Below are 26,293 nucleotides of genomic sequence, written 5' to 3'. Positions count from 1 at the left end.
TAGTGGAGCTAAGAAAGGCACCACATTGGACTCAGCCTGAACTTACACCTTATTTCCTCCTCTAAGCAGTTTTGGGAAGATAGGAAACAGAAGTTTGTCTTCCCTTTGCATGATTTAGCTGCATGGCTATTTAAATGTTAAATTAGCCCCAGGGAAAGTGACTAATATGCCATGACTAATATGCCTTTTGCCTTTTTCTCCTCCAAGTCCCCAGAACCTGCACACCATATTTGCACAAAAGATTCCATATTTGAATTTTCAACAGCTGTAAAAAAAAAATGGAGCCATTATCTATGGAGTGTGCTCCCTCTTGGCCACTCCTTTGTATGTACTTTGAGATCCACTAAATCCTCTTACAAGTTATCTTAAAAACAATGAAGAAGACAATCACTTGAAATATACAAGGTACTAAGGAATAGGCATTTTTGAAGTTTTGAAAATAATAATTTTTAAAAAGTACTTAAAGAGCATTTAAAAGACAGAGTCACAAAGAGGAAGGGAGAAAAAGCGATTTTCTATCAGCTAAAATAGCCACAATTTTCCTGTTAGACCAGACCAAAGCCAGGAGTCGAGAACTTGTTCAGTCTTGCACATGCGTGGAGGGGCCCAAGGAATTAGGCCGTCTTCTGCTGCCTTCCCAGGAAACTGGATTGGAAATGGATCAGCCAGGATTCAAACCACCACTGATGTAGGTGACAGTTTAATCCATTAAGCCACAGTGCCAGCCCCAAAACATAACTTATGAAATAGACCTGCATATGTTCCATCTTCAAGGATGTGTTGATGGCTTCTGGCAGGCACTGTTTATATGGATAGTCTGGAAGAAACTGTCTTTCACCTTCCTCGAGTCCATTCACTTAGCATTTTGGGGGTTCCCAGGAAACCCAGCCAAACGTACTTGAGTAAGGGATGGGGATGAGGGCAAAAATGTAGGGAGGGAATCGGACAGAAGTACACAGGACAGATGAGAACGGAAATCTATGTGCTAGGACTCACTAAATACAATCTCCATGTGCTGGGACAGGGGTATAGATTCAGGTAAAATACCTCAAAGAATGACAGGAGCCTAATGAGAGCCACATAGTATAATGGTCTTGTAGCCACAAGACCTGAGATTTACCCAACTCTGCTATTTTCAAGTTGTGCAATTTCTTTATCTGCCTCTCTTAAGTTTCATCAGCACCAGGCCCAGAAGGCGGCTCAGTGGCTAAATCCTCAACTTGCAACAAATGGGATCCCAAAAGGGCACCACTTCACGTCCCAGGTGCTCCACTTCCCATGCAGCTTCCTGCTTATGACCCGAGAAAAGCAGCAAAAAATGGCTTAAGTCCTTAGGACCCCGCACCCCTATGAGAGACCTAGAAGAAGTTCTTGGCTCCTGGCTTTGGATTGGCTCAGCTCTGGCCATTGCGGCTACTTGGGGAGTGAACCAGTGGAAGATTTTTCTGTCTCTCTTTCCTTACAAAACTGCCTTTTGAATAAATCTTTAAAAATTCAGAAGCACCAATGAAATGTGTGTGTGTGTGTGTACAAACATCACAAAATTACTTTGTTTTACTTCATAAAAATGAAGGACATGTGAGGGAAAAATATCAATAAAGGCTAACACTCTGAATCAGGCAGCTATGACATACAAATAATCTTTATCCATACAACCCTTGCTTTTCAAATAAGTTTTTTTTAATTACCTTCCTAGCCCTAGGTTTTAGATAGATATCAATTAAGACACCTATGTCCAATACCTGAGTACCTAAATTCATTCCAGCTCCACTCAGCCTCCTGCTGATGTGCACCTTGGAAGACAGCAGATGATGGTTCAAGTAACTGAGCTCTGGCCACACACCTTGAATTCCCACCTCCCAGCCATACAGCCCAGTGCTGGCCTGTGCAGACAACTGCAGCCTAAGCCAGTAGTCGGAACGGCTCTCCTTCTCTGCCTCTCACTCTCCTTCTCTGCCTTTCAAAATAAATATTTTAAAAAGCATTTTCTTCAGGATCCCATATGGGTGCCATTTCGAATCCCAGCAGCCCTGCTTCCCATCCACCTCTCTGCTTGTGGCCTGGGAAAGCAGTTGAGGACGCACCAAAGCCTTGGGACCCTGCACCAGTGCAAGACCCGGGAAGAGATTCTAAGCTCCTGGATTAACTCAGCTCCAGCCGTTGTGGTCATTTGAGGAGTGAATCAACAGATGGAAGATCTTCCTCTCTATTTCTCCTCCTCTGTATATCTGCCTTTCCAATAAATAAAAATAAATCTTTAAAAAAAAAAAAAAAGCCCTTTGTAGAGACTAGCACAATGATTCAACTGGTTAATCCTTCACCAACAGGTGCAGCATCCCATATGCATACTGGTTTGTGTCCCAGTTGCTCTATTTCTTATCCAGCTCCCTGCTTGTGGCCTGAGAAAGCAGTTGAGGACAGCCCAAACCCTTGGGATCCTGCACTCACATGGGAGACCCGCTTCTGGCTCCTGGCTTCAGATCAGTTCAGCTCTGACCATTGTGGTTATTTGAGGAGTGAACCAGCAGATGAAGGCTCTCGCTCTCCTTCTTTTAATCTGCCTTTCCATTAAAAATAATTTTTTTTTGAGTGCACAGGTATCTCTTCTGCACACTGATTTTCCTTTGGATTAGTGTCCAGTAGTAGAAGAGGTAAATCATGGCAGTTTTTAGTTTTCTCAGGAAACTCCATACTGTTTCCCATAAATCCTGTACTAAGTTACATTCCCATCAGCAGTTTATAAGAGTTTCTTTGTCTACATCCTTGAAAATGTTTATTCTGACATACCATCATGTTGAAGCTTTAATTTGCATTTCCCTGATCATTATTTGAGTATTCATTGATCTTTAGAGTATCTTCTTGGATAAATGCTATTCATATCATTTTCCATTTAAAAATATTTTTGAAAAAAATATTTTTGATATTGAGTTGTTTAAATATGTTGGATATTAATCCCCCATCCTGCCATGTTTCAGGGTGTCTTCTTACTCTATGGATTATTGTCTTTCTATGGGAAAAAAGTTTTAGTTTGGTGTAACCCCATTTGTCTCTTTTTACTTTTGTTTTCTGTGCTTCTGAGGTTTGTTACAATAAAAAAAAAATCTCTTAGATGTCAGTTATTACAGACATTATGGAAGAGTACCTGCTTAAAACACTGAATCTAGCTTGCACATCAGAAGCGTTTACATTTTTAAAATTAGTTACTTTAATCTCAACCTAAATTGGCAAGACACAAGGTCAGTCCTTCCTTTACCTTGTTCACAGGTAAATCCCTTCATGTATTATTTTTTTTAAGATTTCAAGAATGATTCTATTAGGCAGTTGTTTGACCTTTTTTATTTTCTTAAAGCACCTTGTAAAACAAAACAGAACTACCTTAACATCAAGAAATTTCACAAGAAGTTTTCTTTTGGTTGAAAGAATTACATGAAGAAAAGTAAAGGCACAGGCCAGTCACTTCCAACCGTTAGAAAAAAATGCAGATACCTTATCAGTAGAGGAAAAAAATACCTGAAGCACCTACATGGTGATGGTTATGTCTGCTTCCACTGAACTGTCAAATGCGGATCCTCAAGCTCCCTGCACATGCCACTGTGCTCGATTACTTTCCCCACCATGACAAGGGACTCCTGTCTCCAGGCTGCAGCCCATTCACACATTCATAATTAGGAAAACTGAGATAAAAACCAAGAGAGTGAAAAGGGGAAGACATTCAATTCACTGCAGACCCATTAGCAAAAATTCCAGGAATGAAATTCTTTAGGCAACACATTTGAAATGCCATGAGCATTTCTTTAGTAAATAAAGAAAACAAAGATTTTATTCATGGCATTGAATTAGTTAAAACCAAATCAGGCTGCCCTATCCAAACCTGCTTTGACTATTACTTGTACCTTTTTTCCTCATTTTCCTTGCCCACTTGAGTTGTGACTCCCCCTGACCTTCCAAGGAGCTCTAAATTCTCTTCTTCCTCCTCTCTGCTTGGAAAAGCATTCAATATTTTTTACACTTTTTGGTTGGCATGCAATGACGTTAAAGTTTAACAATTAAGGTGTCACATTACAATGATGGATTGAATCCCTGGAGCACAGTTGCACAATGCTTGCTTATGAACACTCATATCTTTATTATTTATGTGTCCATTTATTCACATAAGCAAACAAAATATTATTGACCTATCAATCCAGGCACTGTGATGGTTGCTGTAACCTTGGCTCTACACCTCTCCCAAACCACAGCCTCTGTCACTATCCTTCCAAGTCTAAGGCTTCCAAACTGGGCCAGCTCCACCCCTGCCCTTCCTATAGCCAACAGGTGTGCCCCCAAGGCCAGCCCTGCTACTTCTGCTCTTGATTATGCAAGAAGACCAAACACATGAGAATGAACAGAATAAAAACCTGGGAGGGGAGAAGACACAAACATGCCCCACAGCACTGTAGCTGGCCACCCACAAGAGGCTTGCTCAAAAGAAGAGGGAGTGGATGCAGAAGGATGAGACAGTGGAGGGTTGTGCTTCATTTTCTGTTTATAAGCTATTTAGAATTACAGATCCTGAAAAGAATACATCTGTAGGCCTCTCTCAACTGCAACAGCAAGATGAAACACCCAAAGCTTTTTCACATTTTGCCAGAGGTACTTTATAGATGTATTATTAGTTAATGTCATTTGTAAACTGCTCATTCATATTCTAGATGTACAAAATTCTTTTACAAAAAAATGCTTTAAAAACTAGTAGATAACATATCTCTGCTGGATTGTTCCTGGAAGGCATATCCGGGCAGGTGCTTCGGTGGCAGCATTCAGCACAGCTGCCACTGCCTCTTTCTTCCTGGACCTCTGCATCCCAGCTCACTGCATCCTGATGCTTCCCCTTCATGTGGCCTTCTTCACGCCTGGGTGCACTGCTTCACAGATGACTATGCAGGAGAAATGATGAATGCAAATACAGTTTTGTACCTTTTTCCATTGCTGGAGAGAAATGCTGGTTCTCGAGGATCCCCAGCAGCCTTATTTGTGGCATTCTATGCCATATTACATTCAACCAGAGTGCTCAAGAAACCTTCATTATACCCTTTGAGTCACCATTTTATGTTTAGTCTTTCAAGTACCTGTATTACAATATTCACCCTTCATGATCTAAACTGAGACAACTGTCATGTTAATAGTTGACTTTCTGCATCACCAGGAGCTCTGCTAAGAAAATACAAATGGAAAAATGCAGCCCAGTAATGGGCTTCAATACAGTTTCAATGTGTGCTGCTACTAGGGGAAGTCTCTAGGCCAAAATTATTGCGATCAAATAATCAGTTCTTCCAAACATCACCAAAAGATCCAGGGTCATGCACCAGACCAGAAATCCACTGTGATGTTGATATATAAAGGATTGTATTTCACAGACAGTAACTTGTAAGTACAAGTAGTCAATCCATCAGTCTTCCAGACTCGTGCTACTTGCTGTAACAGCTTCATGCTGGAGACAAAAAAAAAACAAATGTGAGTAACAACACAAACATTCAAACAAACAAATAAATCTTTAAAAAAAAAAAAACAGACAAGACACTGTTTGGGATGCCTGCATTCAATCAGAGCTCAATTCTGTTCCCGGGAACAAGAACAATTCAAAACCCTGAAAAGCAGAAGCGATGGCTCAAGTACGTGGGTCCCCACCACCCACATGGAAAACTACATCGAGTTCCTGGTTCTCCCAGTATTTGGAAAGTGAACAAATAGGTAAGTCTTCCACACATGTGGCCTATTTGCCTCTTAATTAAAAAAAAAAAAAAGCTATAGCATAGCTATGCAATTGAAAAAATCTGTAATGCATGAAATCGAGGACAAATGATATGTTCAACAAATAAACTGTAAGGAAAACAAAAAAAAAGGGCTCACCAAATGCAAGGCAAAGTTGTCTAGCTACTGAACACTCATGAAATAATCAAGAAAATCAAACTAGAATTTGCTGATATTAAAGGAGTATTAATTTTGTATTTAGAGACTACTCAGTTTAAGAAGCGTGTACACATGACACACCATGACATACGTGCTTTGCCTCTAAATAATGCTGAGACAGAGAAGAAACTGAGGAAATAAGAGAGACCATGAAGTCACGGCTCCATGAACCATTCTCTCTCCCTCTGTGTCTGCTTGAAAACTTCCTTAATAAAGTTTTCAACAAAACTAACTGACCGATGTAACTGAACTTGGCACAGCCCTTACCGGCAGAAGGCAACAGGCCAGCAGTGAATCCAGGACTTACCGTTCTACGTTCACCTCGTTGCCTCTGTCTCTAGTGTGGAAAATCATTGTATATTTACCCACTTCAGGCTTTGGCCGGGATACTTTCATTTTATGGAGCTCAACCCTAAACAAACGAAAAAAAAAACAGATAAGATCTATTTCCTTCATGAATCACTTGCAAAAATTAATTCACACACACACAGTCACAATTAGTTTGATTACTGAATGCACAGTAAAGGAAAAAGAAAAACTTCCAACATTTCAGATTTCCCTAAATTGGGGAAAGCTCAGGCAATATGCCAACGTATAATTACGTGTTTTCAAAAAACACAACATTTTTATTTTAATGCATCCTGAAAAATAGAAGCATCAATTTTTTAAGGGTCCCTAATTTATGGCTACTTTTAATGAAGGAACGATAGCTTAAAATCACAGCTTTAAAGCCACAAACTTCAGTTCAAATCTAACCTCTGTCATTCCTGATAAGTCAGTTCACTAATCTGGTCTCAGCTTTCATACATATTTGCATGTACATATCCATTGGTAACATAAAATTATTCAAAGACTCAAAGGACATAATTCACATGGGACATGGTCAACAAGCTATAATGTGATATATGAAGAAGGCAAACAGGGTAGTATCTGCTACATAATGAATACATTTAAAAATCAGCAAATAAATCCCAAACAAGTTTTATACTCAAATCATTTTAGGTTTTTCATAGTATTAATTGATAACCATTCTGAAAGCTAAGATGTTCTTTTATCAAAATTGGGTGCCCCCCTCTACCTTAAAATTAAGGGGAAGCATAAAAAACAATAGTGAAGATACATATTCCCAGTCAGTAATGAGATGGCTCTGGGGAGGATAAGACTTGTCTACCTCTAATCTTTGCTACTTTTGCCCTAAAATCCAGTAGACACACACACCCTGTGCCTAGTTCATAAGCAATGGCCAGCAAGAACTGGACCACGACACTACAGGTGCAATTTTTTCGTAATACTCATTCTCCAGGAATTTTTCAAGGACCCTTTGGAGGCATGGACTGCAGAATTTTTCTGGTACCAAAACAAGGTTATCCTTAATTCCACTTTTCATGAATTTTTGTAAAGTATGTTTGTATTCTCCTGGAGTCCTTGGGAGCAGTGAATGGCCCAAGGGAACCCACAGGTAATGTCAGCAGCCCAGCATGGCAAGGCTAGTTAACACAGGGCGAGGAAACAGCTGCACCTCAGAGGCTGCAAGCATTGCCAACACTGACAGCAGAAACTGTGTTAGGATCCCTTGGGGTCTGAGAGAAACCATGAGGTTTGTACTAGGGACTTCTCCCAAGTGTAGTTCTGTATTCACTGATGCAACCTCCCTTGTGTTGGTACCTCCTACTGACCAGTCCTCAGAAACCACAGCCACCACTTCCCAGCTCTGAACAGCCATGAGCAGTGAACAGACCTCTTTCCATCAGTTCTAAGCTGACACCAGTAAAGAGCAGTTCAGGCCACCTTGCCCTCCCTCTACCCCATCCAACATAGCCCCAAGAGCAGCTGGATTGGCATCTACAGGAAGTATACAGAAGCCATTGATAGCAGAGCCCCGTGAAGGGGACCTTTCTCCATTGTTCACCTGAGTCTGAGGTCATCGTCTTCGCCTCCCCATCCCCAGTAGTTGTTAGAGAATCCATTCACCTTGAAAAACTGTTCTCTGCTTAGAGCAGTAACACCCCCAAAATATCCACTGTAACGCAACCTGGAACAGAAGAGGGGAAGAAAAGTTAAGAACATTAGTATAAGACCCTTCTGTTCTCTAGGGACTGCAGAGGCCTCTGTTCCCAAGCCTGGCATTCTAGGAACACTCTGCAGACCTGGCACTTCCATGCAACCATTCCTGCTCACGTGCCTTCCCAATGTCCCTGGCCTACCCTGTCTTACCTTCCTTCCTTCCTCCACCTGGACAGGAGCTCATGTCCAAACACAAAGCAAGGTACCAGCCACCCCTCACTGTTGATTATTATGTTTAGAGATCTTAAAAACACCTATAAATATGCAAGCAACACCATAACCGGAAGATAGATTTCTTCTCATGGGCCAATCCCGTAAGTGAAAATGACTGCCAAGGGCAATGGGTTAAAGAGAAGCCTAAGGTTACATATCGAAGTTCAGCATGGATGAGATGACAATTCATCTACTTCTTTTGTACTTTCACTTTCTCTCATTGCAGGGGAGAGGAGTAGAGACGAACACACAACTCCCGTGCAAACTCTGTATGAGGATCTCCACCGCCTGCGCGGAAATCTCCACTTCAGGGTCTGTTTCCTGGAAAACCCAACACACTCAACACCCATAAGAAGTGACTTCAGCACTAGGAAAATGACAGTGTCTCTCTAAACACATGGTATACAGTCACTAATTTGGTTTGGGGATGAAGATAACGAATTGTGCTTTAGATAAACTGAGTTTGAAACAGCCCTGGGAGTTTCGCCAGCAGACAAATGGACACTGTACCAGAGCTCCTAAGAGCAACAGATATGCTTTAAAAATAGGTTGTCAACCAGTAGAATATGAAGGCACAAGTGCAGGAGAAATCGCACAAAGACAGTGCAGCAGATGAGAACAGAAACACTAACCACAACAAGCTGTGGGGTTAGTCTCTGGAAGGAACTGAGAGGAAATCAATAAGTGAGAGGTAAAAAGGAGAAACAAGGAAAAGATCCAGAGACAACAATCAGGAAGCATCTCCCTGTATCTAGAGTTCTGACATATATATCAGAAGACAAACGAACAAACCGGAGACACAATGATGATCCCTAAATATAACAACTCAGATGTGCAAACACTGGTAGCTTAGTAATTTGGGTGTGGCTACATAAAGATATAAATGGAGGATATTCAACTAGCTTCCGTTTAAAGTGTTCCAGGAAGGACAAGTTAAACATGTGTGCTTTTCCAGAGAAGGCAGCAAACCAAAGGGCAAAGCCAAAGAAAATATGGATACTTGCCATCTAATACAGGTATCTCAAAAACTGCTTATTTTTCTGTTCTGAGAATAGACTGGGAACCCTATGCAGCCCAAACAGAATAGATTTATTTATGCAGTCCCAACCTAAAATTCTAAGAAATGATATATATATATATATAGTTTTTGCAAGTGAGAGCAATAAAAGGAAATAAAGTACACAAAAGGAGGCTCTTCTTAAGACATGTACCAGCAGTTGCAAGGTTCGGGGAGGGGATCTCAACTGCCCTAAAAGACCAGCCAGTCTTCATTAGGAGCCTGGGAGGAACCACTGTCGAGCCCCCACTGCAGCTCCATAAAGCGAATCAGCACCAGTGGTTTGGTAGTCACCTGACCTCCACCCCATTCAACACATACAAGACTTTGGAGTTACACCATCATGTTCTAACAACATTTCCACTTCCAAGAGCTTCAGTATCTAACAAGAGAAGTGAGTGTCATGAGAGTTTTGCTCAGGGAGATGCTGCTACATCAGGAAGAAGGAACCTCCAAGGGCTCAGACAGGCAGGAAATGGGATCTCCCTGCAGTCAGACATCTCGAGGAAAAGAACAGGGAGGAAAGTGTAGACTGGGTAAGTCAGGTGGAATGTGGAGCTCCAGGGGAAAGAAAGGTTAAAAATTCCTGGTTTCAGGGGTCTAGTGGCATGGCTTAGCAGCTAAAGTCCTCGCCTTGAACACACCGGGATCCCATATGGGTGCCGGTTCTAATCCCGGCAGCTCCACTTCCCATCCAGCTCCCTGCTTGTGGCCTGTGAGTGAATCATTGGACGGAAGGTCTCCCTCTCTGTCTCTCGTCTTCTCTGTATATCTGACTTTGCAATAAAAATAAATAAATCTTAAAAAAAAAATTGTGGTTTCCTGGTGCCTGCGGATGGCAACTGTCTCTGCATTCACTGATTTCTGCTTAGGGTTTTTCCTCTTACTGGAAAAAGATCAAATGTACTTGGCTCTAGAAACATTTTGTTTGTTTGTTTGTTTGTTTGTTTGTTTTATAAAAACCTGTAAAGCCCAAGGGTGAGAAACATGCAGCCATAAAATAGCAAAGAACATTGATAGAAAGCAGGTAAGTACCAAAGAGATTCTTGACTGTAAAAATTATTGCAGCTTTATCCAGAATTCTCCCACCAACCCACAGGTTTATGTAAGGCTTCCACAGAGTCTGAGACACCTGGGGCAAGTAATGCTCACTTCTTTCCTCCACATGCGTTTCACTGAAACATTTCTGAGATCGACTCCTATATTCACAAGGCTGTTTTGAGAAGGGTGGTGTATTGTGGCAATTTAAGCTCTGTGACACACAGAGAGCAGGGGGGATCCCAGAGTAGAGCAGGTGGACAAGAGGAGGCTCATATCCCAACCCTGGAGACTCCCAGATCCTCACCAAGGACTATCAGTATGGGCACCAAGGACTACATCCCAACTACCAAGGAGACCATGGGGAATTGGAGTGCCTTTGTAGGCCGAGAACTCTGAGGTCATCCACTCCAATTTGAGTCTCCCACATGGGATAGAAGAAGTCCAGATCCTTCCTTGCAGGGCCCAATGTCACCAGAACAACAGCCAGGAGCCCTGAGTGGTCTACAGAAACAGAACAATAAACTCCCTTCGGGACTAGGGAGAGGAGCTTTCTCTGGTCCTTACTTAGTTCCAAGTCTGGATTCCCACCCTCTCTTGCAATGACCATCCCCCCCCAAACAAAACAAACAACAACAAAAAATTAGAATAGACAGAGAACAACAAGGAAAGCTTAGAATTATACAGGAAACTATCAGTGGGGACTCACACATACCTTACTAGGTAGGACACGAAAATAAATTACTCCTAACTAGGGTATGGAGGATTTCTCTGCACACCTCTCCCAACAGTGTTCTGTGCCTCAACTGGTAACATATGCCTTGTTAAAGCTATAAGCCAGTTTAGACCACCCTAAAATCTGCCAAGTTCAGTAAAAATTATGCTTCAACACAATAAACTGCTCAATACTAAAATGAAAATAGACATGAGACAGCTGAATAGTATCCCATAACCATTTTAAGGTAGATAGAAGCCAGTTGTATACAAACTAAAATTGAAATGTTAATGAAGTAGTCACAGGATGCGGTTAAGAACCTGCATTTTCTAACATATCAGCCACTCAATATAATGTCAATTAATCCCATAATGTTGCAAACTGTTGTTGATGTTGCGTTATGGCTTTTAATTGGTCGGAACGATATTCTGCTAGCTATGCCTTTAGTCCAGAGTTGGTCTCCCCAAGAAACTGTTGAATTGAGCTGGACAATAAGATGCTGGACTCTATGCATGGCACATGCTTGCAATGAAAGAAACAAGACTGGATTTGAACTGTAATACTGCAATAAGGTGGAGCAATCCACCATGGGGGGGCGGGCCAAGAGGAGGGGATGGGGGAACATCAGAGCCTATGAAACAATGTTATAAAATGAAATGCAATAAAAAAAATTTAACCATAAAAAAAAGATAAGTTCTGTGACACACAGAGTAGTGACACACAGTCATCAGCAGGGGCACATATTCTACCCGAATTGGAATCTGTCAAACCTTTTAGGGAGTTTACCTAGAGCAGCAGAGCTAAGAAAAAAAAAAATTGGCAACTGTGATGGCACACTGGTATAGCTAACACAATTTTGGCATTGACTAGCCCAGAATGCCTGCCAGCTATTAGCTGCTTCTTTCCCAGCAGTGTAACACTTACTTGCCTAGGTACAATGCAACCTCGGCCTTTGCCCACAACTGGGAAGCAGCAAAGCAAAAAGGGCAGTTCTCACATTATTTGTGCCAGCCTTCTGGCTACAGAAAATGAGGGAATTTACATGATACACATAATGCAACAAAACAGTATCAATGACCAGGACCAGAGAAAAATTGAAACCACAACAGAGATAACTTTCAAATAAGATTCTTGTTTATTCCTAAAGACTTGTCTTGAGAGTTGTTGAATCCAGATCAAAAAGCAAGACACACTCACCTACCTTAAACTGCTTTTTAAAAAAATCTGTAAGTTATTGCAGGGAAACAAATGGTTTTCTGAGAACCTAATTGTAAAAGAAATATGTGACCAGCTACAATAAGTTAAAACAGCAAGATCCATACTCGGACAATTGCAATGAACAGCATCTGATGAAGAAATGACTATGAATGCTGCAGTCAACATCTATTGCTAGCAGGAACACCCATTGTCCAACTTGACACAAAGATAAAACCAAGAATCCCAACACAAACAATTTTGTGTGATGATTCAGATTTAACTTAAAACCAGGCAGTGGTAAATTTAAGGTCATCATTTATGGTAAATACAAGTATTTGAGGTACAAGTGCTCTGTATGAAGACCATGATCGCATATTAATTTTAAGCAATAACAGATAGTGGTGCACCTTTTGAAAAAGCCAAGATTCAATCATGATATGCCGTTTTCAATGCAGAAGTAACTCCAGTGTTTATGCTGTAACAGATTAAGCTGCCACCTGAGACACCAGCATCTCAGAGCACCAGTTCAAGTCCCAGTTGTTCCATTTCCAATCCAGGTCACTGCTAATTTGCCTGGGAAAGCAGTGGAAGATGGTTCAAGTGCTTCAGTCCCTGCCTCCCACTCTCAGATGGAGTTCCAGGATCCTGGCTCCCACTGGCCCAAACCTGGCCATTGTAGTCATTTAGGGAATAAACTAGTGGGTGAAGATTGCTCTTACTATAATTATTAATTAATTTATTTATTTGAAAGAGTTACAGAAAGGAAGAGAAATGTCCCATCCACTGGTTAGCTTCCCAGACAGCAGCAATGGCAAGGGCTGAGATAGGCTGAAACCAGTAGCAAGGAGCTTCATCTGGGTATCCCACATTGGTAGAGAGCACACAGCTACTTGGGTCAACCTCCACTGTCTTTCCTAGGTGATTAGTAGCAAGCTACTGCAGAAGCTGAGCAGTCAGGGCAGGAATCAGCATTCCATATGGGTATCACTGGGGGCGACCTTACCCCCACAATGCTGGCCCCAAAATTTCTTCCAATTTCTCCTCTTTCTGTCACTTTGCATTTTAAATAAATACTTTTTCAAAGCTAAAATAGAAATAAAAACAGAAAACAAAACTTCTGAGATCAAATTTCCCCAAGACAAGAATTTCATTATTCTTTTGTTTTACTTTCTGTCCCTACATTCTACCCTAACTTAAGCATGCAACAGTTGTCTCCCTAGCTTCTCCCTTCCCACCTGCTCTATATATCAATGCCAGCTGCACTGAACTTCTTCATTCCATCCCACAATTCCCTCTCCCCTTCCCTAGGAAATTCAAACTCCTCATCCAACTAAACACTCTGTACAATTTGGCTTCATTATTTGCCTCTTCTCCCACACAGCTGTTCTAGAAGAACAGGGAACTACTGTGTATTTCCTCCAAAACTGGAGTATGTTCTTGGGTATGTCTTAGAATTCTGCTTGGAAGCTCCTGTTGATTGCAAAAGATCGAGATTCCACCACCTTGGAAACAGCTTCACTCTCTTGTCTAGATGCTAAATACTGACACAGCTCTCACCTATGACTTACTCAGAGACTGGGTTTAATGCCAGTACACAAGACAAAGTAAGACCAGAGTTAACGCGACTCAGGAACTCTATTCAACAGCCCAAGTCAAAGTCCTACATTGGAAGGACAAGACAGAAGCCAAGAACAAGGAAGGTATTGGTGATTCAGTTTCAACCAGCAAATCCTGGTTGACTCTATTTTATTTTTCATAGTAATCTTTATGGATCTCCCGCTGGGTGTCTGTTCCTCCCCTTTACTTCCAAGTGCTTATGGCTGTATTTGCAAAAATGCAATACCAATGTGACTCTATTGTCTGTCTCTTGGCATTAGCACTCAGGAAGGAGCTGAGGGCAGATCAATCTCATTCTGATTGGCTTTGTGGCTCCCAGCAAAGAAACCATCATGGATACCAGCACCTGTTAGTGGCAGAGCTGGGCAAAAACCAACAGGTAAGAGTGCACACACATAAACCAATAAAAATTTTATTTGTAGGGAAGCTTTCTGGCTCACAACTTTATCTTGGCTGTGTGAGCACAGGAGCTGCTGTAGAATACGGTTGAAATTCTACTCATGATCTAAAAAAAAAAAGATCAGGGGACCTGGCACTTCTAGTGTGACAAACAGAGATGAACTGTCCTGGGTCCCCTGGGAAAGCAGTGATTGGGAAATGGGTTATTTGAGTTCTACACTGTATGAAGAAATTTGAAAAATCCCACCAGCCAAGCACTGCAAGGTGAGGCTGCCTACCACATGCAACACTCGAATTATATTCTCTTGGCTGTTCTGTCCCTTTAATCTTTATGATCCTTTGTGAAAGCTGTTGTGGAATATTTTTCCCTTACTACATTCTCTAATTCTCATTTTGGTCATTTCCCTTATGTGCCATTTGCCTGAGACACTCTTGCCAAAACAGTTCACACAGACTTGACACAACCAAGCTTTTCTCAACCCAAGCCACCCATCGGCAGCACCTTACCTGTACCCAGTGCTGTTCCTGCCCACCACCAAATGCTTGGGCTGATCCTCACATGTGTAAAGGTTAAAATCATTCTCAGGCACAAGGTCCACGTCATGGAATATAAAGCAATCCCAATTTTCTTCTTTGAGAGCCTCTAGATAGCCCACATTCAAGAGTTTGGCTCGATTAAACTTTTTACTTCCAGCCTGTAGGTATGGAAATGAAAACTTGGATAACATTCCAGAGCATTTCCCTCCTCTATTCCATGCAGGAGCTGACATTATTCCTGCACAAGATGCTACTTGTGAAATCCATAAGATCTTTGAAGGCATAATAAAAACATTAGACCCTTTTGACGTCTTCCTTATGCCTCACATACGTGTTCTGTAACTTAAAAAAAAACAGTCCTTTATCTCTGGAGAGCTGTTGTTGAATGGTATCATTTCAAATCACAAGATTAACACGTTCAGGAAATTGGTGGCACAAAAGAGTGAATGTTCTTAACACCACTAAGTAATGCACTTAAAAATGGTTGAAATCACAAAAATAAGCAAAAGTGAAAAAATGGCCAGGATGGGAAACTTTATATGCTATGACTATCTCACATAATTAAAAATTCTTAAATAGTTAAAAAAAGAAAAAACAAGTAACAGTATATTACTTGCTTAAAATCTATTAGAGTGAAGATCTTTTATCACAAAACAAACACCCCTCTCTAAAACTTTCTAAAAACTCATAAAGTTCTTTCATTCCATGTAAAACTACAAAGCCTCTCCCTGGTACTACTCAAACCAGGCAGTATCATGTCATCACTGTTTGGCTCTTGGCTGATCCCAGACCTACCCTCCATCACAAATGGACACTATGCTTCCAAGAGATTTAGCTAACGAGGCTGACAAAAGGATCAAGATGTCTTGACCTTGTAAGCAGAGAAAACTATTGCTAATATTCTAAATTACTTGAAAGCTTCTTGGAAATCACTGAAAACCCTGTTGTAACACTGATAGCAGAGGTTAATCCTCACGGGGGCCTCAAAGAGACCTGTCTTTAGGTAAGAAAGAATAAAGTAAAATGATCAACATTAGAGTATGAAAACATTTGTGGTATTAATGGCTTCCATTGCTGCTTAGATCAAATTCCATAAGAATAAATTCTCAGCAATGAATGGCTTATTATAATCCAAGGAAAAGCTCTCAAAAGTTACCACAATGTTTTCCTGAAAAGAATAACAATATGCAGAGATATTTTTCTACTCATAAAAACAGCACTGTACTTTGGGGAGTTGCTGTCCTGAGTCAACTCAGAATCTAGTTAATCATAGCTATGGTCAACAATGCTAAAAACAAAAACAGTTATAAACAACATTAATAGTAAGATTTTGTTTCAAATCCTTTAAAAATGTATACAGAAATATTGTAGAACACAGATTTTTCAGCTCAGTTTCCTATAAAGCATATGCTGCAATCAAACATTATCAAAAATTCTATGAAAAACAAATACCAGTTACAACCAGTAGCAAGTAGTTAATGATTTTGCTTGCAGTCTTAGAGAGGAAATTATTTGGATGGCTTGGGATAATTCTCAAAGGACAAACATGGCTGTTGAAACTGATGCCTATTTTCATACAATAATTTCTGATAACAAAGAGACATCTTTAGTCATCTACTCCATTAGACTTAGAGCTAAATTTTTTTTAAAGAATTATTTATTTCTGTTGGAAAGGCAGATATACAGAGAGAAGGAGAGACAGAAAGAAACATCTTCTATCCACTGCCTCATTCCCCAAAAGGCTGTAACAGCCAGAGCTGAGCCAAACCAAAGCCAGGAGCCAGAAGCATCTTCTGAGTCTTCAACACTGGTGCAGGGTCCCAATGCTTTAGGCCATCCTCCATGGCCTTCCCAGGTCATAAGCAGTGAGCTGGATTGGAAGTGGAGCAGCCAGGATTAGAACCAGTGCCCATATTGTATGCCAGTACTTGCAGGTAGATTAGCCATCATGTTGGCCCCTAGACCTAAACTCGTCTTAAAAAAAAAAAAACCTAAGGAGTCAGTGTTGTGGTAAACCAGATTAAGTCACCTCTTGCAAGTCTACATCCCATATGCATAGTTCCTGCTGCTCCACTTCCAAGTAGCTCCCTGCTAATGTGTCTAAAAGGCAGCAGCAGATGGACCAAGTACTTGGGCTCCTGCCACCCAGGTAAGAGACTAGGACGGAATTCCACACACCTGACTTCAGCATGGCCTTCCCTTTGTAGCCATTTGGGAATGAACCAGCAGATGGAAGATCTCTCTGTTTCTGTCTCAGGAATGAACCAGAAGATGTCAAGTGTCTCTATTTCTCTAACTCTTTCAGATAAATATAAATCTTTTAAAAATAGGGGGAAAAAGTAAGAGTTAAACATAGAATGCATGGTTTAATAAGTAGTAGGGAAGTGATTTTAAAAAAAAGGAGAGATGGCCGCAGAACTCCATGGCCATTAGTACACAGCTCTCACCTGGTGGATGATGTAGATGCCATACTCGAGCTGCTGCCTCTGCAGGAAAGGATGGAGATGTTCTAGCAGGTACATCAGATGTTTCTCTCTGTTCCGGTGAGGAATGAGGATGGCGACCTTCTGCAAAGCTTTACATTCCTCTGGTTGATACCGACCTCTGTACACTTGGGGATTTTCAGTCTGTACTTCTTCCATAGTGAGATTGGGTTTGAAAATGAGCTTGCTCTGACCTCCTATAATAAACATAGGGTACAGGTAATAGCAGGAGCCACCTTCCAGAGTCTAGAGGCTCCTATGAGTCAGCATGCTGTACAGCAATTCACACTGCCTGGCAAACAGTGAGCACAAACAGTGAGCACTCTATTAATTTAAGTGTCACTTAGTCATAAACTGTTACCAAAGAGCCAGGTGGCTAAGGTTCCTGGCTACAAAACCAGCGACTGATAAATTTTCCTTCTGCCTGATCAATTATTGCTCTGCAATCTGTCCTTATGTGGGAAACGTGCAATGAGCTGGTGACCCCGACAATGTAGTCTCTACCCTCTTTTTCTGCTCAGAACACAAGGAAGTTGGAATCTGAAAAAATCGAGAGCATTCCATGAAATCATGTCCTTTTCCTACCCCTTTCCTAAATGCAGGAGCTATTCTACATCCCTGAAAGTAAAGCACTGAAAAGAGGAAACCAGCCTCAGTCTCTAACTCAGCGACACAAGAGAGTGCAACAGTCCAGCAGTCCTCTCACAGGACTTATTCAACAGACATTTCCACTTGTCCACAGCATTTGTTTCACTAGTCTGGAAGCAACCTGACCAGGTGAAACCCAAAGCCATCCATGGCAACTAATTCTGTTCAAGGCTTCAAATGTCAAACTGAGCATCTGATCCTTCTCTCCTAACTTGAACTATCAGAGCATGCTAACTGGTGAGAGGGGGAGCAAGGTTCCAGCTGGGGAGCTTCATACAAGGAGTATTCCATTTATGGGAGATGCACATTATCTTTTAGTTCTATTTTTATACAGACTTTCTGAAGCTCCTCTCCCCATACTGCCACACACACTAGTTCAATTGTAAAATTTCAAGGTATTGGCATATGTGAATTCCCCTTCAGATCCCATGCCTTGTTCCATGTTGACTATCCCCCCTACCCTGGTTACAACAGTCTCAAGCATCTGTTTAAAGACATGAAAAGCAACTGTCTTTGGAAAAGGGTCCACAGGTGAAACAGCAATAAGTAATGATCCAATACAAAACATTGAAAAATGGAGGTATATTGAAGACATATTCACAGAGCTGCTGCCAGGCAATGATGGGAGATGCTAGAGTAGCCAATTAGATGGTTTTCTGCGTGTCCAGGAAACAGTTCCCGTCATTAACCTATGTCACTGTTCTTGTATTCTAAAACAGCCCCCCTTCATCAGGTCTGACAAAACTAGCCCACTTGCTCACCCTCTGAACATCATAAATTTGCATATGCCTTAACCTTTCAGTATCTACTTCCATTTACTCTTTGTCTCTCTGCTACACACCCCCCACCCACAGTACCTTCTCCTTGGGTCACTAAGATCTTCTTAAGTTTATTTATTTGCAAGGTAGAGAGAGAACGAAGGACAGTGATCCTCTATCTCCTGGGAGCATGGCCAGGCTGAAGCCATCATCTAGAACTCAATCCAGGTCTCTCACATGGGTTGCTGGAACTCAAGTAACTGTTTCATCACCTGCTGCCTCTCAAGGTTAGCTAAATATGGAATCAAGAATAGAACTGTGACTCAAACCCATGAACTCTGATATGGGATATGGCCATCTTGCCCACTACGTGAAACACGTGCCCTTTGTCCACCCTATTAAAAGAGAGAGAGAGAGAGAGAGAGAGAAGAGATGAGATGGAAGGGAAGGAGGGAGAGAGGGATAGAGGGATGGAGGAGGGGAAGGGAGGGAGAAGAAGAGGAAGAGGGAGGAAGGGAAGGAGAGAGAGAGAAAAGAAAAGAAAAGAAAAGAAAAGAAAAGAAAAGAAAAGAAAAGAAAAGAAAAGAAAAGAAAAGAAAAGAAAAGAAAAGAAAAGAAAAGAAAAGAAAAGAAAAGAAGTTAATAAAATTATTGTTTTGAAAGAGTTGCAGAGACAGGGAGAGTCAAGCCAAAGCCAGGAGCAAAGAGCTTCCTCCAGGTCTCCCACATGGGTGGCAAGAGTCCAAACACTAGGGCCATCTTCTGCTGCTGTTACCAGGTTATGGAAGGGAGCTGGACCAGAAGTGGAGCAGCAGGGACTTGAACTGGTGCCTACATGAGATGCTGATGTTTCAGATCTAGGGTTAACTAGCTACACCACTATGCCATCCCCAGTTTATATCTATTTTTTATGAAAGAATATACTACTTAAATATACTATAAGGATTTTAAACAGGGATCAACAGTCAGATTTGCATTTTAATAATTCAGCTTCATACCCCAATTTAGATCATCTGTGAACAGAACACATAATCAGGAACAATATTTTGGCTTTTCCATGGCTAATTCAAAAGTAGTATGCCAAAATAAATACAGAACAAGACTGCTTTCTAATCAGAAAAACAGGATACATGGACTGAATATTTGTGCCTCTCTAAATTCCTATTGTTGAGATCCTCCTCCCCAGTGTGATGGTAGAAATTTGGAAAAGACAATTAGATTTAGACAATCTCACAAGAGTGGAACCTCCATGACAAGGTAACTGGCCTTATAAAAGTGAGATTTCAGGCCTGATACGGTGGCCTAGAAGCTAAAGTCCTTGCCTTGAACATGCCAGGATCCCATATGGGCACCGTTTTAATTCCTATGGCCCTGCTTCCCATCCAGCTCCCTGCTTGTGACCTGGGAAAGCAGTCGAAGACAGCCCAAAGCAGTCAAGGACCTTGCACCAGCATGGGAGACCTGGAGGAATTTCCTGGCTCCTGGCTTTGGATCGGCTCAGCTTCAGCCATTGAGGTCACTTGGTGAATGAATCATCAGACAGATCTTCCTCTCTGTCTCTCCTCCTCTCTGTATATCTGACTTGGCAATAAAAATAAATAAACCTAAGCAACAACAAAAAAAAATTGGCTTTTTCAGCCTTGGGACTTAGGCTAGGCACACCAAGAAAATGCTCTGTGAGTACATAATCAGTAACAGAGTCCTCACTATGAGCCTGGCAATGTTGGGATCTACCTTGGACTTTCAGAGAGCCTCCAAAACAGTAAGCAATAAATATACATTATTTTGTTACAGCACCCCAAACAGACTAAGAGTGTCTGCAGCTGCAAAAGGCAGTAATTTAGAAAAATAGTGGGGTTGCAGGGAGGAAGTGAGCATTTGACACAGCATTAAATGCAGCTTGGGACACGAACATTCTATATTGGAGTTCTTAGTTCAAGTCACAACTTGGCTTCTGTTTCTAGTTTTGCGCAAATGCACAGCCTGTGCAGCAGCAAGTGATGATTCAAATGGTTATATTCCTACTACCCACAGGGGAGAAGGCCAGACTGAGTTCTAGGTTCCTGGATTCATCCTGGACCAGTGCTAGTTGCTGTAGGCATCTGTGGAATGAATCAGCAGATGTCAAATGTTTCTCAGAGAGAGAAAGGGAGGTGTGAACACGGTGGCACAGCATGTTAAACCACTTCTTGGTATCCACATCCCATTTCACAGTGCCTGTGCAAGTTTTGGCTTCTGACTGAGCTCCTTTCCAATGCTGGAAAGCAGCACAGAATGGCTCAAATGCTCAGGTTCCTGACACCCACGTGGGCTAACTGGATGAAAGTCCTGGCTCCTGACTTCAGCCTGGCCCACCCTAGGTGATGCAGACATTTTGGAGGTGAACCAACTGATAGAAACATTCGTATGTACTTGCTTTCTCTCTCTCTCCCCTTTTCAAATAAATAAGTCTATTTTTAAAAGAAAAAAAAAAGAGTAACAAGCCTGTGATGAGAATAAGAATAAATAGATACCCAAACCCCAACTCTGACCCACTCCCCACAATCCTGACAAAGAGCTCTTTTGATAAATGCCCAGGTTGGGAAGAGAGTTGGGAAGGATTACCAGCCTACACCCTGCTTGTTCACTGTCTCCTAGGGAACAAAGGCAAATACACGAGCAACAGTCTGTGGTTAGCAAAAACAAAAGGAATACTGGTACACCTGCACACATGAACAAAAGATTAGCCATAGCTAATCCAATCCCAGAAACCTTTCAGCAACAAAAGAAAAATGTACCAGGCAGACACGGCTTGAAGAAAGACATGCTAGTAAGAGGGAATAACACAGGTAAAGGCTCAGAAGTGTCGGCAGAACTACAGGTGTGTTGATCTCCTGGAGAGTCAAGATAATCAGGTTTATTTCAAAAAGTTCATGCAAAATGGAATTAAAAGATAAACTAATTTGGGGTAAAAAGATTTTGAAATCTGGGTGCTGGTTCATACTTCACTGAACCACTGACCCAGCTGCTCCACCTCTTACCCAGTTCCCTGCAGATGTCCTGGAAAAAGCAGCGGAGGACAGCCTGAGTGCTTGGGCCCCTGCTACCCACATGGAAGACCTGGAAGAAGTTCCTGGCTCCTAGCTTTGGCCTGACCAAGTCTCAGATTTTTGGTCTTCCAGCATGAACCAGATGGAAGATCTCTTTCTCTCTGTCTCTCCCTCTCTTTCTGTAATTCTCTCTTTCAAATAAATAAATACTGAAAAAATGCTGAAATTCATTCATATGTAAAAACTAACACAGAGTCTTCCAATTTTATCATGTACATTGAAACTGATCTGCTGTTGGGCTAAAAGGCAAGACAACAAAGGGGAATCAAAATACCTAATATATTTTAAAAAATAAACACTAAAGATAACATTTAAAAACTCATTTCCTGATCCTTGACTCCACACTCTATGCCAAGACATTATTAACAGATATGACACAAGTAGAAGTGTGAACACACTCGAATTTCTCCACTTGTGCTCTTTTACCCACTTGTCCCAGGACAAGAGACACATAAAACAGAGCCAGCATCAACCATTCAGCTACTGTATGATGCTGAGACTTCTTCCTGATACTGTTACATAGATACATTCACGTAATAGAATATTACACATGAACAGCAACAAATCATAACCACATATAGTCATGTGAACACGTCACAAAACTGCTGAACCACCAACGTTAAACACAAAATAGAAGACATGGTAATGTTTCCCATTTATGAAGTTCCAAGACAGGAAGAATCTATTTTACAGTATTAACAATCTTCAACAGAAACAATACATAATTAAATTCTGCTTTATCTTTCTTTTGATTGTATTCAAAAGACGAAAACAGATGGTAAGGTCTCACATTCATTGATTCATTCCCCAGGGCCAAGGCTGGCCCTGAAACCACTGAAACCAAGATCCTAGAACCCAATTTGGGTTCTGTACATAGACAGTGAGGACCCAACTGCTTCAGCCATCATCTGCTGCTTCCAAGCTATGGATAATCAGCACACAGAACAGGAAGCAGAGAAGCTAGAATTCAAACAACACAATCCAATATGGAATGCAATAGCTGCTCCTGAATCACTGCTACTCCTGGTGTTGCAATCTTTTTTAAAGCTGTACTAATCTGTTTATTTTTTTATTTGAAAGGCAGAGTAATAGAGATCTAGAGACCGAGAGAAACAACAGAATGAGAATAAGAGAAGGAGGGAGGGAGGAGTGTGTAAGAGAGAGAGAGAGAGAGACAGAGATCTTCCATCAGCTTGTTCATTCCCCAGATGGCCATAATAGCCAGGGCTGAATGAAGCTAAAGCCAGGATTCAAGAGCTCCATTCTAGTCTCCCACATGAGTGGCTGGAGGCTAGGCACTTAGGCCATGTTCCACTGCTTTCCCAAGCACAATAGCAAGAAGCTAGATGAGAAGAGGTGCAGCTGAGACCAGAACTTGTACCATACAGGATGCCAACATTGGAGGCAGAAGTTGAACTCACTGAATCACAACATGGGCCCTTGGTGTTATAATCTTGAAGAGATGGTGGTACCAGAAAGATAAATGGGAACTTAAAAGGATTCCATTTCTTCAATGACATGCTAGTTATGGGCCATGTTTTTGTGAAACTTAAGTAAGCTATATACTTCTGACGTTTTTGCTTTTCTATAAAAAATGTTACTTTGAATTGAAATTGAGGGGGCCAGCGGCGTGGCCTAGCGGCTAAAGTCCTCGCCTTGAACACACCCGGGATCCCATATGGGTGCCAGTTCTATTCCCAGCAGCTCCACAACCCATCCAGCTCCCTGCCTGTGGCCTGGGAAAGCCGTTGAGGACGGCCCAAAGCCTTGGGACCCTGCACCCATGTGGGAGACCTGGAAGAAGTTCCTGGTTCCTGTCTTCGGATTGGCACAGCACTGGCCGTTGCACTCACTTGGGGAGTGAATCATCAGACGGAAGATCTGTCTCACTGTCTCTCCTCCTCTCTGTATATCTGATTTTCCAATAAAAATAAATAAATCTTTTATAAAAAAAAATTGAAAATGAGGGTGCACGTGGTGAGCTGTCCCCGGGCCTGTCTGGGCTCCAGGGCTGCTCCCTTCAGGGTGAGTACACCGAGGGGGTAGGTCTCTGTGACTGGGCAGGTCCAGGACCCACCCGCCAAATTCATTGGGTAGTGAATGGGATTGGGGAGGGGTGCGACCTTGGGCCTGGGAGTTTAAACTTCCAGCAGCCTCCCAGCTGCTGGTGGGTCTCAGGACGGGGCGTCTCATGCCTGGATCCCAGATGCTGGCCACCACGTGCACGTGGCATGCTGTCCCAAGGTGGCCAGTGTGCCTTTTGGTGCCAGGCTCTGCCTGCTGGCTGCCCAGCCTGGACATCTGCGGTATTGCTCCTTTGAATCGCTGCTTAGGGAGCTCCAGGTTGCACTCGCTCTGTTTCTAGGACGTGAATCTATCCTAAAGATTCCCAATGACAGTAACACTTCCTTTGAAGAACTTGTAATCACTGAACAATGTTGACCATCAAACACCACTCCATGCTAAAGCTATAGCGCGGGGCTTGTCCAGCAGAATCTTATCTTGTTACCTGACATGATGATGGATCAGGAGAAGGGTCACATTAAGCAGGGCCACTACATTAACTAGCACTCAAGATCCGTATCCAGGAGTAGATTCTGTGGGGGATGTGTGGGGCAAACATTGTAGAAATTCTAGCCCCACTGGTTAGCTCAAAAGTTGGGATGGTGATGGACTAAGCTAGGTGTGACCAAGGAGCCTGCCATCAATCACAAGTAAAGGAACCGCAACAGTCTGGACTGATCAAGGCAGCAGCACCCAACTGTGCATCCTGAATAGGGTGTGGGGTGGGCCGGGCTGCAAGGTTCACCAGCTCATATAAGGCCAAATGGAAGGCCAGACTTTACCGAAACCTGGCATAAAACCCAATGGCATGTATTAGAACTGGGTCTGGGAGTGGATTAAGTGGAAGAACTTGGGAAACTCCCCTGGCTAGTCATAGCTCCTGCTGGTGAACATGTGGTCCAGACCTGGGGGTCGAACAAGCTGGGCAAAGTAGCTCCAACAGCTGGCTAATGTGTCAACTGGTAATGGAATAGGGTAGACTGGGCAGGACTGAGCAAACCTTAGCCCACAAGCAAAACTAGTAACCAGCAAGGAGCACAGGTCATGCTGAGCAAGGCTCTTGTATCTACTGGTCTGTGTAAGCCAGGAACGCTAAGCCACAGTGTCTAAGGCAGAGGTGGGGACAGGTGAGGGGCTGAGCCAAGCTGAGTCAGAGCAACCACTGGCACGCACATGATCTATGGCTGGGAACAGGCCCGGTTGGGGAGCTAAGGCGACGACCCTAGCTGGGTAGAGGTTCCTACCAGGGGCACAGGAGCTGGAATGAGGGCTGTGTTCTGATCAAGGAAACAGTTGTAGTCTCCCTTGGCACAAGTGTGGACTGGGATTTGATGCACCGAGACAGGCCAGACTCTAACACCTTCTGGTATCCTGGAGGACCAGGGTAGATGAGGGATGGACTACGCAAGGTCTCAACCCCTACTGATCCATGTGTGAGCAATATGTGGGTATGGACAAGACATGGCTGGGCTGAAAGATCCAACTGCAAGGACCAGTTTGGGTTGAAGGCCAGTCAGGAAAAGCCACTGTTCCTGCTAGGACAGGAGGTCAACTGAGTAGGGCTGGCTCATGGACCCCGGGGTATGCACAAAATCTGCCATTGGGAGAGGTTCTGATGGAGGAGTCTGGGCAACTCCTCTGGCAAGACACAGACCTGGCAGGTAAGCACAAGAAACATGATATAAAACAGCCCAGAACAGGCCATGGAAAATTACCCACTGGCATACATTTGGCAGGGGTCCTGGGAAGACCAGGCTATATCAGTTCACGTCATGCACTGACAAATCCAAGCACCAGAACAGAGTGTAGGTTGAGCCGGGTTCGGTAGAAACAAAAACTTGTGCACAATACGGAATGCCAAAGTGAGGTTGCCTGTACCGGATGTGACCACAGCACCCAACCAGCACACGTGTGAACCAGGAAGGGAGAGGGTGTAACCAGCAGGGGGAATATGGGGGTGTTCCCTGCTGGATAGCTACTCCCACTGGAGAGCATGAGCTGGGATGGGGGCAGACCAGACTAAGCAGCGTTACAGCACCTGTGCACCTCATGTGGACTTGATCAGGGAAAAGCCAGGCTGGATTGACTATTCCTACTGGTGCAAACAAAATTAGAGTGGGTGAGGGTTGTTGGGGCTTAGCCACAGCATCAGCTGGCAGAAGTTGGCACTGAAGTCTGTCAAGTTAAACCACAGAACTACCTGGAGAGTGCATAATCTGGGAGTGGGAGAGGCATGGGAGGGAAATAATGGGCTCCTCCCTCTTGGGTTACCATTCCACGGGAGGGTACGAAAACTAGGACAGGGGCTGGGGTGGCTAGACAGACACCCAATAGCATCTGTGTGGGCTGCATAGTGGAACTGGTTAGAGGGAACAAAGTATTAATACCCATTGACATGTATGAGAGCCGAATGGGGTGTGGGATAGACTAGACTACTGCTACACATACTGGCAAACCAGGGTAGG

The 26,293-nt window shown here is 42.7% G+C and overlaps 1 protein-coding gene across 1 annotated transcript in view; it reads right to left on the bottom strand.

The window, feature by feature from the left end:
• Positions 1-4,467: 4,467 nt before the first annotated feature.
• Positions 4,468-26,293, bottom strand: part of B4GALT4 (beta-1,4-galactosyltransferase 4) — a 36,552-nt gene continuing 14,726 nt past the window's right edge. The window contains exons 3-7 of the mRNA XM_040984198.1: positions 17,234-17,466; positions 14,757-14,944; positions 7,859-7,981; positions 6,257-6,361; positions 4,468-5,470 (exon numbers count right to left, since the gene is read on the bottom strand). Of these exons, the coding sequence (XP_040840132.1) occupies positions 5,338-5,470; positions 6,257-6,361; positions 7,859-7,981; positions 14,757-14,944; positions 17,234-17,466 (782 nt within the window). The 3' untranslated portion in view covers positions 4,468-5,337. The remainder of the gene's footprint in view (positions 5,471-6,256; positions 6,362-7,858; positions 7,982-14,756; positions 14,945-17,233; positions 17,467-26,293) is intronic.

The sequence above is a fragment of the Ochotona curzoniae genome, unplaced genomic scaffold (assembly GCF_017591425.1).
Source record: "Ochotona curzoniae isolate NIBS_2020 unplaced genomic scaffold, NIBS_Ocur_1.0 contig_4093, whole genome shotgun sequence".
In the NCBI taxonomy this organism is placed as follows: domain Eukaryota; kingdom Metazoa; phylum Chordata; class Mammalia; order Lagomorpha; family Ochotonidae; genus Ochotona; species Ochotona curzoniae.
The sequence above is the reverse complement of the archived record's forward strand: the minus strand, read 5'-3'. Positions and strand labels throughout refer to the sequence as shown.